General features: G+C 37.1%; 3 protein-coding genes across 3 annotated transcripts; 2 read left to right on the top strand and 1 right to left on the bottom strand.

Annotated features, from left to right (window-relative positions):
* LOC109234653 (uncharacterized mitochondrial protein AtMg00810-like) lies at nt 1,278-2,303 on the top strand. The gene has a single exon (XM_019400722.1). The coding sequence runs from the start codon at nt 1,278-1,280 to the stop codon at nt 2,301-2,303; it is 1,026 nt and encodes a 341-aa protein (XP_019256267.1).
* On the top strand, nt 9,718-11,701 carry LOC109234029 (nodulation-signaling pathway 1 protein-like). The gene has a single exon (XM_019399848.1). It carries the CDS (start codon nt 9,843-9,845, stop codon nt 11,520-11,522), a length of 1,680 nt encoding a protein of 559 aa, XP_019255393.1. The 5' UTR covers nt 9,718-9,842; the 3' UTR covers nt 11,523-11,701.
* On the bottom strand, nt 11,798-14,819 carry LOC109234030 (2-hydroxy-6-oxononadienedioate/2-hydroxy-6-oxononatrienedioate hydrolase-like). Its single transcript, XM_019399849.1, has 4 exons — nt 13,972-14,819; nt 12,377-12,469; nt 12,204-12,271; nt 11,798-12,114 (listed from the first exon to the last, which is right to left on the bottom strand). The coding sequence occupies exons 1-4, from the start codon at nt 14,689-14,691 to the stop codon at nt 11,970-11,972; spliced, it is 1,026 nt and encodes a 341-aa protein (XP_019255394.1). The 5' UTR covers nt 14,692-14,819; the 3' UTR covers nt 11,798-11,969.

Genomic DNA, 16,059 nt, shown 5'->3' with positions numbered 1-16,059 from the left:
ATCGCCCTAGGTCGAGCTCTAGTAAAGAAGATATGAAATGTTGAACAATTCCTATTTTGAAGTCTGTTTTTAAAACACTGGACAGCTCTTCATCGCGTTCGCAAGAGACCTGTTGCGATCGCGATGCACTGTCGCGATCGCGATGCACACCGACCTAAGGCCTTCGCGTTCGCGAACCTATGTATGCGTTTGCGAGCCTATCTATGTATTCGCGTTAGGAAACTCTCCCCCTGGCCTTCGCGTTCGCGACTCGGTGATCGCGTTCGCGTAGAAGAGCATGACCCCCTCTCCAGGTCCCATATTCTTCGTGTTAGCGATAGACAGGTTGCATTCGCGAAGGGTAAAGCCTCCCGCTGCTCCGCATTCGCGACCAGTCCTTCGCATTCGCTGAGTGGAAATTCCCCTGCCCCATTTTACCTTTCGCGTTCACAATGCTACCTACGCGAACGCGAAGAAGGGTATATCAGAAAAGCTGCTGCAACACAATACTAGATTTTCTAAGTCTAAAGCATCCCGTAGCCTATCCAAAACTCACCCGAGCCCTCGGGGCTCTAAACCAAACATGTACATAAGTCTAAAAACATCATACAAACTTGCTCACGCGATCAAATCTTCAAAATAACACCTAGAACTACAAATTTAGCACCAAAATTGCGTGAAATTTTCAAGAAAGTTTCAAAACTTCTATTTTCTCAACCAAAGGTCCGAATCGCGTCAAATCAGTTCCGTTTCTCACCAAATTTCACATATAAGGTATAAATATCTTAACGAACCTATACTGGGCTCCGGAACCAAAATACGGACCCAATATCAACGAGATCAAATATTAATCAGATTCTTAAAATCTTTATAATTTCAGTCTTACAATTTTCATCAGAAATTCATTTCTCGGGCTAGGGACCTCAGAATTCGATTCCGGGCATATGCTCGGGTCCCATATTTTAGTACGGACCCAGCGGGACTATCAGAATATGGGTCTGGGTCCGTTTACCCAAAACATCGATCGAAATCAACAAAAATTAACTTTTTGGGCCAAAAATTATTATTTCATCAATTTTTCACATAAAAGCTTTCTAGATACACGCCCGGACTGCGCACGCAAACTGAGGAGGAACAAAATAAGGTTTTGAAGACCTCGGTACATGGCATCGAGTTCTAAAACATAAGATGACCCTTTGGATCATCACAAACTACCTGCTGGGAAGAAACCTATAGGGTGTAAATGGGTATCTAAAATCAAGTATAGAGCTGATGGTAGTGTAGAGAAATATAATGCAATGCTTGTGATTAGGGGTGATACACAGGTGGAAGGAGTGGATTTCACTGAAACTTTTTCACCTGTTATGAAATTGTCCACTGTTAAATGTCTTGTAGTTGTTGCTGTCAAGCATGGTTGGTCTATGTTTCAGCTTTATGTGAATAATGCTTTCCTTCATGGTGATCTACATGAGGAGGTTTACATGAATCTCCCTCAAGGTCTTTCCATTTCCTCTTCTTCCTCATCTTCCCCCTTAGTTTGCAAGCTAAAGAAATCCCTCTATGGCTTGAGGCAAGCTTCCAAACAATGGTATGCAAAGTTATCCCAAGCTTTATGGTCAAGAGGGTACACTCATTCCTTGAATGTTTACTCTCTATTTGTCAAAGGGTCTTCTTGTGATATTGTCATTCTTGTTGTATATGTAGATAATATAATCTTGACAGTGAACAATCTTGTTGAAATTTCTACTCTTAAGAAGTTTTTGGATAATGAGTTTAAGAAAAAAGATTTGGGTCTCTTACACTATTTCTTGGGGATTGAGGTTAGTACTTCACCTGATGGTGTATTCTTAAATCAGAGAAAATTTGTTTTGGATTTACTTAAAGAGTATAACTGTTTGGAGCTGTCTTCTGTTGTTTCTCCTTTGGATTTAAATTCCAAGTTGAAGGCTGATTCTGGTGAGTTGTTTGCCCATCCTGAAAGGTACATGAGTCTAATTGGCAAGCTTCTCTTCTTGACTCATACTAGACCTGATTTATGTTTTGGTGTACAACATTTAAGTCAGTTTTTACAAGCTCCCAGATTGCCTCATATGACTGCTGCTTTTCACATGTTGAGGTTCTTGAAGGGTACCATTGATGTTGGGCTATTCTATTCTAACTCTCGTGATTGTACTTTCACAGCTTATTCTGATAGTGATTGGGCAGCATGCCCTGATATTTGCAAGTCTGTCTGTGAGTTTTATGTTTTTCTAGGTGATTGCTTGGTAGCATGGAAATCTAAGAAACAACCTGTTGTTTCCCTCTCCTCAGCTGAGGCTGAATAGGGCACTCAGCAAAGTGGTGGCTGAACTAACTTGGCTCACAAGGCTGTTTCCTGACCTTTCTGTTCTTGTTCCTTATCCTGTTTCTATTTTTTGTGACAACCAGGCTGCAATTCACATTGCTAGAAATCCGATGTTTCATGAGTGAACCAAACACATCGAGGTGGATTGTTATTTTGTCAGAAAGAAGTTAGCGGATGGCTTGATTCAGTTGTTTCATGTTTCCACCTCTAATCAACTTGCAGACATCTTCACCAAGCCTCTTACTGGTGTGCTCCATCACTCATTCTTGTCCAAGTTCAAGGTGTTCTCCCCGTCCAACTTGAAGGGGGGGTGTTGGGCTATCTGACTATTTGGCCTCAGGCCCAATAAGGAACACTTAGTATTTGGGCCGGCCACTGGCCATTATTTTATTTTGTACATAGCCAAAGTTGTAATTTGATTAGTTTTGGCTCCTTTTGTAAATGAGACTTGTATGTAAACGGACCACATATAAATAGAAAAGGGCTCAATGCCTAATTAGCTTTTCAGCCATAAAACATTGTCTCTTTTCTTCTTCTTCTCGAATATTCCACAGAACCCTAATCTGCATCTTCCTAAATTTCCACTCGATTCAGGATGTTCACATAATGCAAATCCCTAAAGTCTAAGGTAGTCCATAAAAACATATATTCTGACAGAAGTTTACGTGCAAACACAAGTCATTAATTTTATTCATTTGATATAAACTCTTATTGTGGAGTTGTGGATAAGTTTTTACCCCAAAATCCTACTACGAGGGAGTAACATCTTTAGATTAAGCTCCTTTCAATAGACAATTTACAGGGTTTAGATTTTTATTTCTGTTTATGTCCAAGTTGTTGCTATTGAGAGCATCAGTTGTATTTATATATATAGTTGTATAGTTATATTCATAGTCAGTTACAAGTTGAGTAGATAAGTAAGGGTATTCTTGTAATTAGCCAATAGTAGTTGTCATTATGATTTTCCTTTCTCTTACATGTATATATGGGATATACACTGAAGAATAAAATTAGTTTTCCTTTTCCAAAATATTCTTCTTCTAGAAGTCTCTACTGTTCTCTCTTCTTCTTCGTTTGAGCTCAACTGCCATAACAATGACAGCTTGAGATTAGCTTTGATCTCTCAATTCTAACATGGTATCAGAGCCCAGGCTCACGTACAGCTCAATTCTCGTTCAAGTTTATCATTTTTGTCATTAATTTCTGCTCGATTAGCACTCACAGATCGGGGATCGCGAAACCTTAATTTTTCACCCACATTTCACAGATTGTGAATTATCTCAACCTATATCATGGCGGTAGATGGTGATTCTTCGAATTCAACTGATTTACCAAATGCAAACAGGGATACGTTAGACTCAACCAATCCTTTGTACATGCATTCTTCAGAAAGTGCCGGGTCGACACTGGTGTCGGTAGTATTTGACGGAACTGGCTATAGATCTTGGAGAAGAGGCGTCCTCAGAGCTCTCTCAGTGAAGAATAAGGTCGGCTTTATCAATGGAAAGTGTAAGAAGCCAGATTCCAACCATCCGACGTTTGAACAGTGGGAGAGGTGCGACGATATGGTAACGTCGTGGATTCTCAACTCACTCTCAAAGGATCTAGCGGACAGTTTGCAATATGTAGTCGATGCGAAAGAACTATGGCAGGAACTGGAGGATAGGTACGATCAGACGAATGGAGCAAAATTGTACCAGCTTGAAAGGGAAATCAATGACCTAAGTCAGGGAACCCTAGACATTACAGGATACTATACGAAAATGAAGAAGATTTGGGAAGAATTAAACACTCTAAATGTGCATACTCAATGCAAATGCCAATGTACTTGTGGTGCCAAGGCAAGTATGCAGAAGGCAGAACAGGACAGGAGGTTAATTAGGTTTTTAATGGGATTGAACGAGGTTTATACAGTCGTGAGAGGGAGCATTTTGATGATGAACCCGTTGCCCGGGATTGCACAAGCCTTTTCTATTTTAATCCAAGAAGAAAAGCAAAGGGAAGTTAGACCAAACAATCATCTGATGATAGAGTCTGCCTCAATGAATGTCAATGGACCTGCAAATCCAGGCTTTAGGACCAACTATGCTCAGCAGAGAAATAACATAGGGAACAACTCATATAGAGGCAATTATCCATCAAACAGGGCACGCCTATTTTGTGATTACTGCAAGAAGCAAGGACACACTAGAGACAAATGCTACAAATTGCACGGATTCCCCCAGGATTTTAAATTCACTAAAGGGAAAAATGTAGCATTTGCTGCAAATGTGCATGGAGGGATAGAAGAGATGGTTTCAGGAGGGCACAGTGAANATAATTTAATTGCCCCCTTCACACATGACCTATTATATGGTTTATGTCCAATATTATACGTTGATTTAGTATCGACAATACACTTTGCCTTTAAAGATTAAATTTTGTCCCTTAGAATTTAGGATAATTGTTTGGAGATCGATGACATGTTATTGTCAACATATTTGATTTCCTATGTAATTTAGTTCCTTGTATCATACAGAGTTTGGAAGGTTTTGGATTATTTTGATTAAAAATACATCTCTTTCAAATGATATAGTTGTTGATTTGGTTTCTGCTTTTCATATTGATTAGTTCAAGTTCATTCCTATTGCTTGTTGTGTGATTTGAAAATGAATTTTGATTTCACTGTCTTAAAAATAAGCTTCAGAGTTCATTATATTTGTTATGATAAAGGGTAATGAGATAATACTTTTTAAGCACATTAATGCAAAGTTCTCATGGCTTAAAATGATTTAAGGTCAGAATTGGCAACCTATGGTAGGACAAGGAATGGTCTGTACTTCCTCTGCTCAGATGTCAGTTCCTTGGTTCTACTACTGTCTCTACTCCTCTCATTTCAAATTCTGTTTCTGGTGGAAATTCAAACAATGTACAATCACACACATTACTCACTGTAAATAATGACCATTTAGGAACATATCCTGCTGATCCCCTTTCACCATCATCATCTGTAAATGTTTCATCTTCAAGCAATAAGAAAGGGTCTTGTACATCTTCTTGTTCTACCAATGCTTCTGCATCCTTTTCCAATTTTTCATCTTATGGAAAATGTGTTGATTACTTGTGGCATAATAGATTAGGCCATGTGCCTTTTGTGAAAATGAGGGGAATATCCTCCATACCTGTAAACTTTGCACCCAAACAACCATTCTTGTGTTCAATTTGCCCTATGGCCAGACAAATAAGATTGCCATTCCCTCAGAAAACTACTTCTTCCACAAAGGTTTTTGACCTCTTACACATAGATCTCTGGGGACCATACCACACAGTGACCTATGATAATTACAAATATTTTCTTACAATAGTTGATGACTTCAGTAGGTCCACATGGACATATCTTCTAAGCTGTAAGAGCAACACTCTTCAAGTGCTGAAAAATTTTGTATACATGATAAAAAACTAGTTCAGTTCTTCCATTAAGTCCATGAGGTCTGGTAATGGAATGGAATTTGTCAACAATGAAACCTCATCATTCTTCAATTCCAAAGGCATTATACACCAGAAAACCTACCCATACACACCTCAACAGAATGGTGTGGTGGAAAGGAAACACAGATATTTGCTAGAAACTGCAAGAGCCCTATTATACCAATCCAAATTACCCATCAAATATTGGGGTGAATGCATCCTTACAGCCACATACTTGATTAATAGAATACCCTCTACAATCCTAAATAACAAATCACCCTTTGAAATGCTTTACAAGAAGAAACCCAAGTATTCACACCTTAAAAGCTTTGGATGCTTGTGTTACCCCACTGTCCTCAAAACTCATAAAGACAAATTTGAACCTAGAACTGAGCCCCATGTCTTTGTGGGTTACCCCTTTGGCACAAAAGGTTACAAGGTGCTGAATTTAGCCACTAAGAGAATACACATTTCCAGGGATGTACAATTCCATGAGCATGTTTTCCCTTTTATAGTGTCTCCCAATCACACTTCTTTTCCTTGTCTCTTGCCATCTTTTCACTCTGATCATACATGTGAGGGTCATAAAGATGATATTTTGGGTAATAGTCAGCCACCAAGTAGGATTGCACCAAGTTCTGTCACTAATACTTTCTCGCCAAATGATCAAAATATTTCCTCACCTTTAGATCAAGGTAACTCTCCACCTGTTGATATGAATTCTTCTGAGACTTCACCCAGCACTTCAGACACTTCAAACCACCATTCCACCAATACTCTAAACACCAGAAGTGATACAAGACCATCCAGAATAGTCAAAACACCAAGTTACTTAAATGAATATGTGTACTCTCTTCCAAATCTAAAGAATAATACCTCACACACTGCCTTACTAAATTTTACCCCTTTAAACCATCAACATATTTGCTTTACTGCCTTAAATAACAATAGTCAGCATATGATGAGAAATATTTCACATGATTCTGAACCAACTTCTTATGAGGAGGCAGCCTTAAACCCTGCATGGCAAGCTGCCATGACACAAGAGTTTGAGGCTTTATATGCTACCATACATGGGACCTAGTGACACTGCCTGCAGGTAAGAAGGCCATAGGATGCAAATGGGTGTATAAAATCAAACACAAAGTAGATGGGACTGTTGAGAGATTTAAAGCAAGACTTGTAGTAAAAGGATACACACAACAAGCAGGTATAGATTATAATGAAACATTCTCTCCAGTTGTCAAGATGACAACTGTTATGACCTTGATTAGTATAGCAGTTAAAAGAGGCTGGGATTTGTTTCAATTGGATGTAAACAACGCATTTCTACATGGAGATTTACATGAAGAAGTGTACATGGAGGCACCACAGGGACTGCAGATTGAGGTTCCTGGCCTGGTTTGCAAGTTGAACAAGTCCTTATATGGACTGAAGCAGGCAAGCAGGCAATGGTATGACAAGCTAACTACAGCATTATGTACCAGGGGTTTCAGACATTCAGAAAATGATTATTCCTTGTTCTATAAAAAGAATGGGTTTTCAATTGTATTTGTGGCTGTTTATGTCGATGATGTGATTCTTACAGGCACAGATGTAGAAGAAATTAAGGCACTGAAGTCTTTCCTCCATGATCAGTTCAAAATCAAGGATCTGGGGAAATTGCACTACTTCCTGGGACGGGAGGTGTTCTACAAAAACAATGGGGTTCTCATTTCACAAAGGAAATTCACTGCAGATTTATTGAAAGAATATGACAGTCAATACACCACAGTCTTTTCTCCTCTAGATTGTACTCTCAAGTTGAAGGCAGAAGAGGGAACCTTACTGGCAGACCCTACTTATTACAGAAAATTAGTTGGGAAGCTCAATTTCCTTACCAATACAAGACTTGATATTGCTTATAGTGTACAACACTTAAGCCAGTTCATGCAAACACCTAGAGAGCCACACCTTAAGGCTGCTTTCCATGTCTTGAGGTATCTTAAGAATGATCCATCCTTGGGCATTTTCCTCTCCAACTATCCAGATTGTACTGTAAAAGCCTATTGTGATTCAGACTGGACTGCATGCCCTGATTCTATACGATCAGTGAGTGGATATCTTGTCTTACTGGGGGAGAGTCCCATTAGCTGGAAATCCAAGAAGCAGGAAACAGTCTCACTTTCTTCCGCAGAAGCAGAATACAGATCAATTAGGAAGGTGGTTGGAGAACTAGTCTAGCTCAAACGCTTGCTAGAAGAGTTGACAGTACCTTGCCCACATCCTATACCAGTCTTCTGTGATAGTCAAGCTGCAGTTCACATGGCAAGAAACCCAGTGTTTCATGAACGAACCAAGCATATAGAGGTAGATTGTCATTTTGTTCGCGACAAGTTGTATGATGGCCTCATCACCCTACATCACATCTCCACAGATGTTCAGCTAGCAGACATTCTTACCAAGGCCTTGACAAGCATCAAGCATACCTCTGTTCTCAACAAGTTGGCAGTGAGTTCCTCACCTCCAACTTGAGGGGGTATTGAGAGCATCAGTTGTATTTATATATATAGTTGTATAGTTATATTCATAGTCAGTTACAAGTTGAGTAGATAAGTAAAGGTATTCTTGTAATTAGCCAATAGTAGTTGTCATTATGATTTTCCTTTCTCTTACATGTATATATGGGATATACACTGAAGAATAAAATTAATTTTTCTTTTCCAAAATATTATTCTTCTAGAAGTCTCTACTGTTCTCTCTTCTTCTTCGTTTGAGCTCAACTGTCATAACAATGGCAGCTTGAGATTAGCTTTGATTTCTCAATTCTAACAGTTGCCCCACAATCTTTGATTCATTGTTTGAATAGACTAAGCATCATTCGTTGGTTATCTTAACATTTTCTGCAACATTAAACTCTACATAAGGTTACATATAAAAGAGGTGCACATTCCGCACCTTAATTGTTGAAAAAAGATTACTTAATTGTTGAAAAAAGATTATTGACGCAGTGAATTCACCAAGTAAATTTATAATTCAAAGAATATTTTTGATAACCTTCAAAGACTAAAATTAGCATCATAACTTTGGGATGTTACCCTTTGGATTGAACTTTAAGCAAACATTGAGTCAACATGTAAGTTAATGATAGGATCATTAGTCGATCTTTGGCAACACAGGTTGTCCAAAAGACAACTTTCGTCTATTTGTACAGAACTTGTAAGAGAGTTTATTCATGGTATTGATGATAGTATTATTAGTCGATCTTTGTCCAACAAATAGGATGTTTCAGATCAGCGCGTAAAAATAATTATTTTCTTGAAAAAAGACAAGTATTGAAAGTTGTTTCGAGGTCAATTTTTGGATTTGAAAAAAATGCCAAAAAGTGCTTAACCCAATGTCCTGGCGAAGGCATAATCAAACAAAAACAAAACTAATTTAATCAGGATGATGAAGAGTTTGCCGTCCCCTGAAATTTCTAACCCAAAACCTGTCACCATCCCACAAACTTAAGATAAATAATAATCGGAAAAGGGCCAAATACATCCTTGTACTACCAGAAAAGGTTTAAATGTACCACTCGTTATACTTTGAGTCCAAATATACACTTTTTCCGTTAAGTTTGTCCAAAGTGAACATCCAATCCTACGTGACACTGATATTTAATGAGTCGGTGAAGGTGGTGGTGGGATGACACATGGCTTGCCAATCCTACGTGGCACTGACATTGGACCCAAAGTATAACAAAGGATTATATTTAAAACTTTTCTCATAATACCAGGGTTATTTGGCCCGAATACTAATTTAGTGTCTCCAATTGTGTTGTTCATTGCACTCTTTAACAATCGTGACACGCCAGAAAATAAGTCAAAGAACAGCACGAATCAGAGACAAGATAACCAGCTTTAAAAATAATATCTGAATACAACAGCATAACTTCCAAAATAACAGCAAGTATGTCCCTTAAATATGCCCAGTTCTGTCTCTTTTCGCTAGAAAAAAACCTTTTGTCTCATTTCTTTTAGCAACTGAGTGTTTAATAAAAACACATAACATATTCACATCATAAACTCTTCTCTATTTGCATTAGTCAATGATCAAACACCAAAATAGTCTCTCCTATCATCCTTCTTCCTGGTTTTTTGATACAATGACCATTGACGTGCCTGAGCCTAATTCCAATTCCGACCCCATCTCAGACTGGCTAGATACTTTATCCGATGTTCCATCCTTCCTCGACGAACCTTTTAATTACCCCGAGGATTTAAATTTCTATGGAGACTCATGGTGGATTCCTCCAAATCAAGATAAACATATCGTTAATCACGATATCATCGACAACGATATTTGTACATCATTCGACTATAGCTCCCCGGTCAATACAGCAACTAGCACAATTCCTCCCGAGCCCATCATTCTGGATCATCCACAGCCGTTGGATCTGTCCAAGAAGAGGAAAACATCAGGCTCTGATCATAATCCAAAGGTGTCAAGGAAGAATCAGAACCGTCAGATGAATGAAGCCGATGAAATCAAGAAATCAACAGGACACAAGAGAGTAACAAACAAATCTACAACGAATAACGGTAACAATAAAGAAGGAAGATGGGCAGAGCATTTGCTCAACCCTTGTGCTGCAGCTATTACTGTTGGTAACATGAACCGCGTGCAACATCTGTTGTACGTTCTCCATGAGCTCGCGTCGTTCACATGCGACGCGAACCATAGGCTCGCGGCTCATGGACTCCATGCGCTGACACATCATCTCTCTTCCCCTGGCTCATCCTCTTCATCTGTTGGTGTTACTAATTTCGCTACTTATGCAAATCATAAATTCTTCAGGGACTCGTTGATCAATTTCAATGATATTAATCCCTGGTTTCGAATCCCGAATAAAATTGCAAACTTATCCGTTCTTCAAATTATCGGTGAACAGGATAAGCTAAAGAAGCTTCACATCCTTGATATTGGAGTCTCTCACGGCGTTCAGTGGCCAACTCTTCTTGAAGAGCTGACTCGACGATCAGGTGGGCCACCACCGTTAGTTCGACTAACGGTTATTACGCCCACCACTGAGAATGGAGAATTCAGAGGCACCCCATTTGTGATCGGCCCAGCTGGTTACAATTTTTCATCGCAACTGCTAGCTTTTGCTAAGGCTATTAACATTAATCTACAGATCAACAGACTGGACAATTTCCCTCTTCAGAATCTTAACTCTCAAGTCATAAAATCTTCCTCGGATGATGAAACCTTAGTCATATGTGCTCAGTTTAGACTCCACAATTTGCATCACAGTAACCCCGATGAAAGGACAGAGTTGTTGAGAATATTGAAGAATTTGGAGCCGAAAGGAGTAGTTCTCAGCGAGAATAACATTGAGTGTAGCTGCAATAGTTGCGGGGACTTTGCGACGAGCTTTTCAAGGCGAGTAGAGTACTTATGGAGGTTTTTGGACTCCACAAGTGTAGCGTACAAAGGACGTGAGAGCGAAGAAAGGAGGATGATGGAAGGAGAAGCAGCAAAGGCGCTGACGAACGTGGGAGAAATGAATGAAAGGAAGGAGAAATGGTGTGAAAGAATGAGGAGTGTTGGATTTGTGAAGGAAGCGTTTGGAGAGGATGCCATTGACGGGGCTCGGGCGTTGTTGAGGAAGTATGATAGCAATTGGGAGATGAGAGTGGAAGAGAGAGATGGCTGTGTTGATCTATGGTGGAAAGGGCAGCCTATTTCATTCTGTTCATTATGGAAGATAGATTCTCAATGCAAATGAGAATTTGAAATTCCAATCAATTGTAGAGTAACTCAATTTTAGTTTCAGGAATGTATGAACTGTCAAGTAATCAAAAGTGTAGTTCCTCGTGTATCTGCCTACCATGTTAGACAATATTCTGATTAGTGTATTTGCAGAGGCAACAAGTCAAAAATCATCTAGTATTTCCCTAGAAATTGATTAGACGTATGTGCTCGTTCAATGTGGATAGTTTAACATTGTGTAAACTAATCCTGATTAAGCTGAATGCTTTAAGGTTGAAGCTATTTATCTCGTCTAATAACTTGTACGAGAGTTTTTCATACTTGAAAGTCCCATTAACAGTTAATAATTTACAAACAGGGAGGCAATAACAGATAAATAAGCTTAGTAACATCGACATTGACAGGATTAATTCCTTTGTGTCAACTAGATGCAACCATTTATGTCCATGCTTTGATGAAAGTATCATGTGAACTTGACATGCTCCTCTTCTTGGTTACGCTGCAAGATAAATGCTTTAATCAAAGCATTGACTGAATCAGGAGATTCGATGTTCGCTGCATGTCCTGTGTTCTTGATTATTTCCAGTTTCGCTCTAGGCCCAAGATGTCTGCAAGTTAAGATATATGAATTCAGTATTAACAGTCTAGGTGTCCACTTTAAACTTAAGGTCATGAAGTAAAGTCGAGAGCAAAGTACCTTTGCAATTGTTGGCCGAACATAAGAGGGAAAACTCTGTCTTTATCACCCCAAATAAGCATCGTTTCCTATACACACCAAATCAACAAAGTTGTTTCTGGTTATGTAAACAGTCAATAGAATGATTGAACAACCAAGAAAGTTTTGCTATTTTGTCCTAGGAGGAATTTGACCTGAGTTAAGATGGGCAATATGCAATCTGTATGATCGGACAACAAGTGGTACACTAGCTCTTGCTTCTCCTTCAGGTAACTTCTGCACATTACCTTTTTAAGAAAAAAAAAAAACTTTTTAGGTCTCAGCAATCTTGAAGACTTGAACGATGACTCATATTGGTGCAGAAAAATCCAACAAGTTCCATTTGGATTGGCAACTTTTTAGTGCCCAATTAACCTTCTGCCCTCTAATGGCTAATATGTTACATTGATCTTACCAGTTTAATAGGAGTATCTAATATGCCATCGGCCGACACGATTTTAACTTAATTTTTTTTTTTTTTTTTTTTTGGGAGGGGGCAGAATTTCTCACTAATCAGGTGTGATCAGTCTCATCCGTGTAAGAATTAGGAGGGGTTCATCAAGGTAGCTTGCTACCTGGGCCTTCACATGTCGCCCTTGCATTGCACTACTGCTAGGGCTTGGGCGCAGGGGCAGCTCAAGTAAATGTGTGGCCTAAAGCCAAAGTTTTAATGTGAGGCCTAAATCTTTAAAAGAATGTGATAATATATATTTTTATTTGAAGTCTATTTTTCTAGCTTTTTGAGATGCAAAGTCGTTAATAATTTTTTAATATTGATTTTCTCTAATAATTCCTTTTCAATTGATAGTATAACTAACATATTTAGTCTTTCTTGAGACATTGTTGATCTTAGGTAGGATTTTATCAATTATAATTTTGAAAAATGTATTTTCTTTGAGACAACTATTATAGAAAAACTCTACTTAAGTACTAGATATTATAATTTTAAATACCTATAAACATATTATTTCTAAAAGAAATGGGGCCCCCAAATTTGGACCCAAAAAAAAAGTAAGGACAAAAATGAAGGAAAAGAAAAAAGAAAAAAGAAACTACTCAGGTATTCCAGTAGATTTGACGGATTTTAGATTTATGAAATAAATTTGAAATCGATTTGACATGCTCACCTATAGTGCTTTTAAAATAACTAATTGCATGTAGGAACAAAATACCAGAACGACACTTTCATTACCAAAAATTTGGTACCTAAACTGCTAAACCAATTACTGGAATGATGCACGGAATTCGTTTTGCATCACATTTTCGGCAATTAAAAGTGTAGTGCTGGACTAATATACTGTTCCCTCCTTTTTCGTTCTCCTTTTTTCACTTGATGTGAACCTATGTAATTGTACTCGAAATTTAAACAAAATTAAACTTTTGAAATTTATAAATTCAAATATAGCATGACGTTTTGTATGACTATAATATCATAACATTAAAAGTACAATGAAAAGTTTAAAATCAATTTTTAAATTTTAAAAATATTACTCCTTAAAAAAAGAATATTTCTTTCTATATTTGGTACTAACTCTTTAACTCTAACTTTTGACATGGCATATTTAAAATTGCAAGAACTAAAAGTCTTCCCTATTTTCTTAAACGCTGCTCAGTCAAATTAACACATATAAATTGAAACAAATGAAGTAGGAGTATTATTTTTTATACAACAAACTAAAAAGAAATAGTGTTACTTAAAATTTAAAAGGAAGAGATTAGCTGTACTATTGAACAACAAGGAGCAACTCACATCGATGAATTCCTGGAGAAAAGCATCAGGGGCCCACTTAAAAGGGTTATACTTGTAAATTGACATGTTCACCAGCGCATGCAAATCCTCCGGTTTTGCTGGTATTAGCAATTCCACCGGATCTCTTCCTATCCTTTTCAATTGCTCCTCCTTCTGTTCTTTCGTGCATCCAACTCCACTACTCAGTATCACCACTTTCTCCACCATTTCCGGATACATCTCCGCCATTTTATACCCCACAAATCCACCGTAGCTAATAGAAAACATTGAACACTTTTTCACTCCCAGTCCTTTTAACCCTTCCACTACGCATTTCGCTTGAAATTCCTCGGTTCGTTCGGGTCGGGTCGTATACGATTTCCCGAAGAAGAGAAGGTCCGGAATATATAAATTGAACGATTGAGCTAAGGATTTGACTTGGTACATGAATTGCCACTTAGCGTCGCCGCCGTAACCGTGGATCAAGACGAGATTAGGCTTATTGAAATGGCGATGATTAGGGGCCCAGAAGTGGATAGTGGTGTGCTCGTCTAAATCGAGGGTGCATGGGGAGAGATTGGAGAAGCGGAATAAAAGGGAAATGTAAGCGTCGATGAAAGGGACGAAGATAGGGAAGCGTTTGATGGAGGGTAAAGGGGAGAGAATCAAACGGAGAACGGCGGCGAAGACGGAGAGATAGAAGGATAAGAGATTGTGGAAGCAGAGGCGCAGAGTTTCCATGACTGCTTGCCTCTACAGGATATTGGAAGAGAACATGATCTGCCAAGGCAGCCCATAACATTATATAATAAGCTTCATTTCTATGTCCATGTATACATTTTTTTTATTATATCATGTTAAATTGATCTCTGGACGTAAAAGAAAGATTAAATTGACATACAATAATGAGTAACTTTTTAAAAGAAAACCAAACATGATAGACCTGAACAATCGAGTAATAATATATTATTACATCGATAGTATAAAAATAAGTTACTGACTACTACTACATTTTCTATGCATATGTTAGATGTCATGGAGTAAAATTTAATGGGTAGTCATTTAGCTTTGGGTTCATTACTCAAAAGTTTTTTTTTATTTGTTAATTAAAGATTATTCAATTTTGTGTTTATTGCATAAAAGTCATTTTTTTTCTTTTGTTACGCAAAAATCATTTTACTATGATATAGTTATCACAATAATCACTTTAATAATATCTTATAAAATTTCACCTGAAAAGTCTGTTATGCCCTTAATATTGTAAATCCTCTCATTTATGTAATACCTTATATATTATATATTATATAATATATTTTCACCTAGGTATTTTATTTATAATTAACTAACTTTATACCACTTTATTTTTATATTATAATACATTCATATATTTAATTTTTTCATGGCACTGAATTTGTTTAATCATATCCAAACATGAAGATATTGTAAAATATAAAAACGACACAAAAAGTTTATTTGAAATAATAAAAACATATTTGTTTAACAAATTTTTTTATAGACAGTAATTTATTTTTTTTAAAAAAATTCAAAAATATTTGTGTTTAATATTAAGCTTTGTAAAAGTTATATCTATTAATTTTTTTTTTTTTTGAAAGTGTTAATTTGGTGTGTAGTGTTAAATGTTGGTATTTTGTTGATTGGATTAATGAATATGCCTTTGCTGATAAATCAGTGAGCTTTGATTTTATAATTTTTATTAAAAATATTTAATTAGGCAAGGACGTTGACTTGAGATTTGTTCACAGTAATGTTACTGACAAATTTAATAATGCTACCAATATATCTTGAAAATTAACATTAAAAGAACATTAAATATAGAAATATATTATAAAAATAATAAATAAAATAATATTAAGTTATAATTATAGATAAAATACCTAGGTAAAATATGCTATATAGTATATAATATAGAAGGTATTACATAAATGAGAGGATTTATATAATATCAAGGGCATAATAGACTTTTCAAGTAGAAGCATTATAAAATTTGGCCAAGGTGACTTTTGTGATAATTAGGGCAAAGTAAAATAATTTTTGTGTAACAAAAGAAAGAAAAATAACTTTTAAGTAATGAACACAAAATTGAATGAT

The sequence above is a fragment of the Nicotiana attenuata genome, chromosome 11, assembly GCF_001879085.1.
Source record: "Nicotiana attenuata strain UT chromosome 11, NIATTr2, whole genome shotgun sequence".
Classification (NCBI taxonomy): Eukaryota; Viridiplantae; Streptophyta; class Magnoliopsida; order Solanales; family Solanaceae; genus Nicotiana; species Nicotiana attenuata.
Note: the sequence above shows the minus strand (reverse complement) of the source record. Positions and strands in the feature narration are given on the sequence as shown.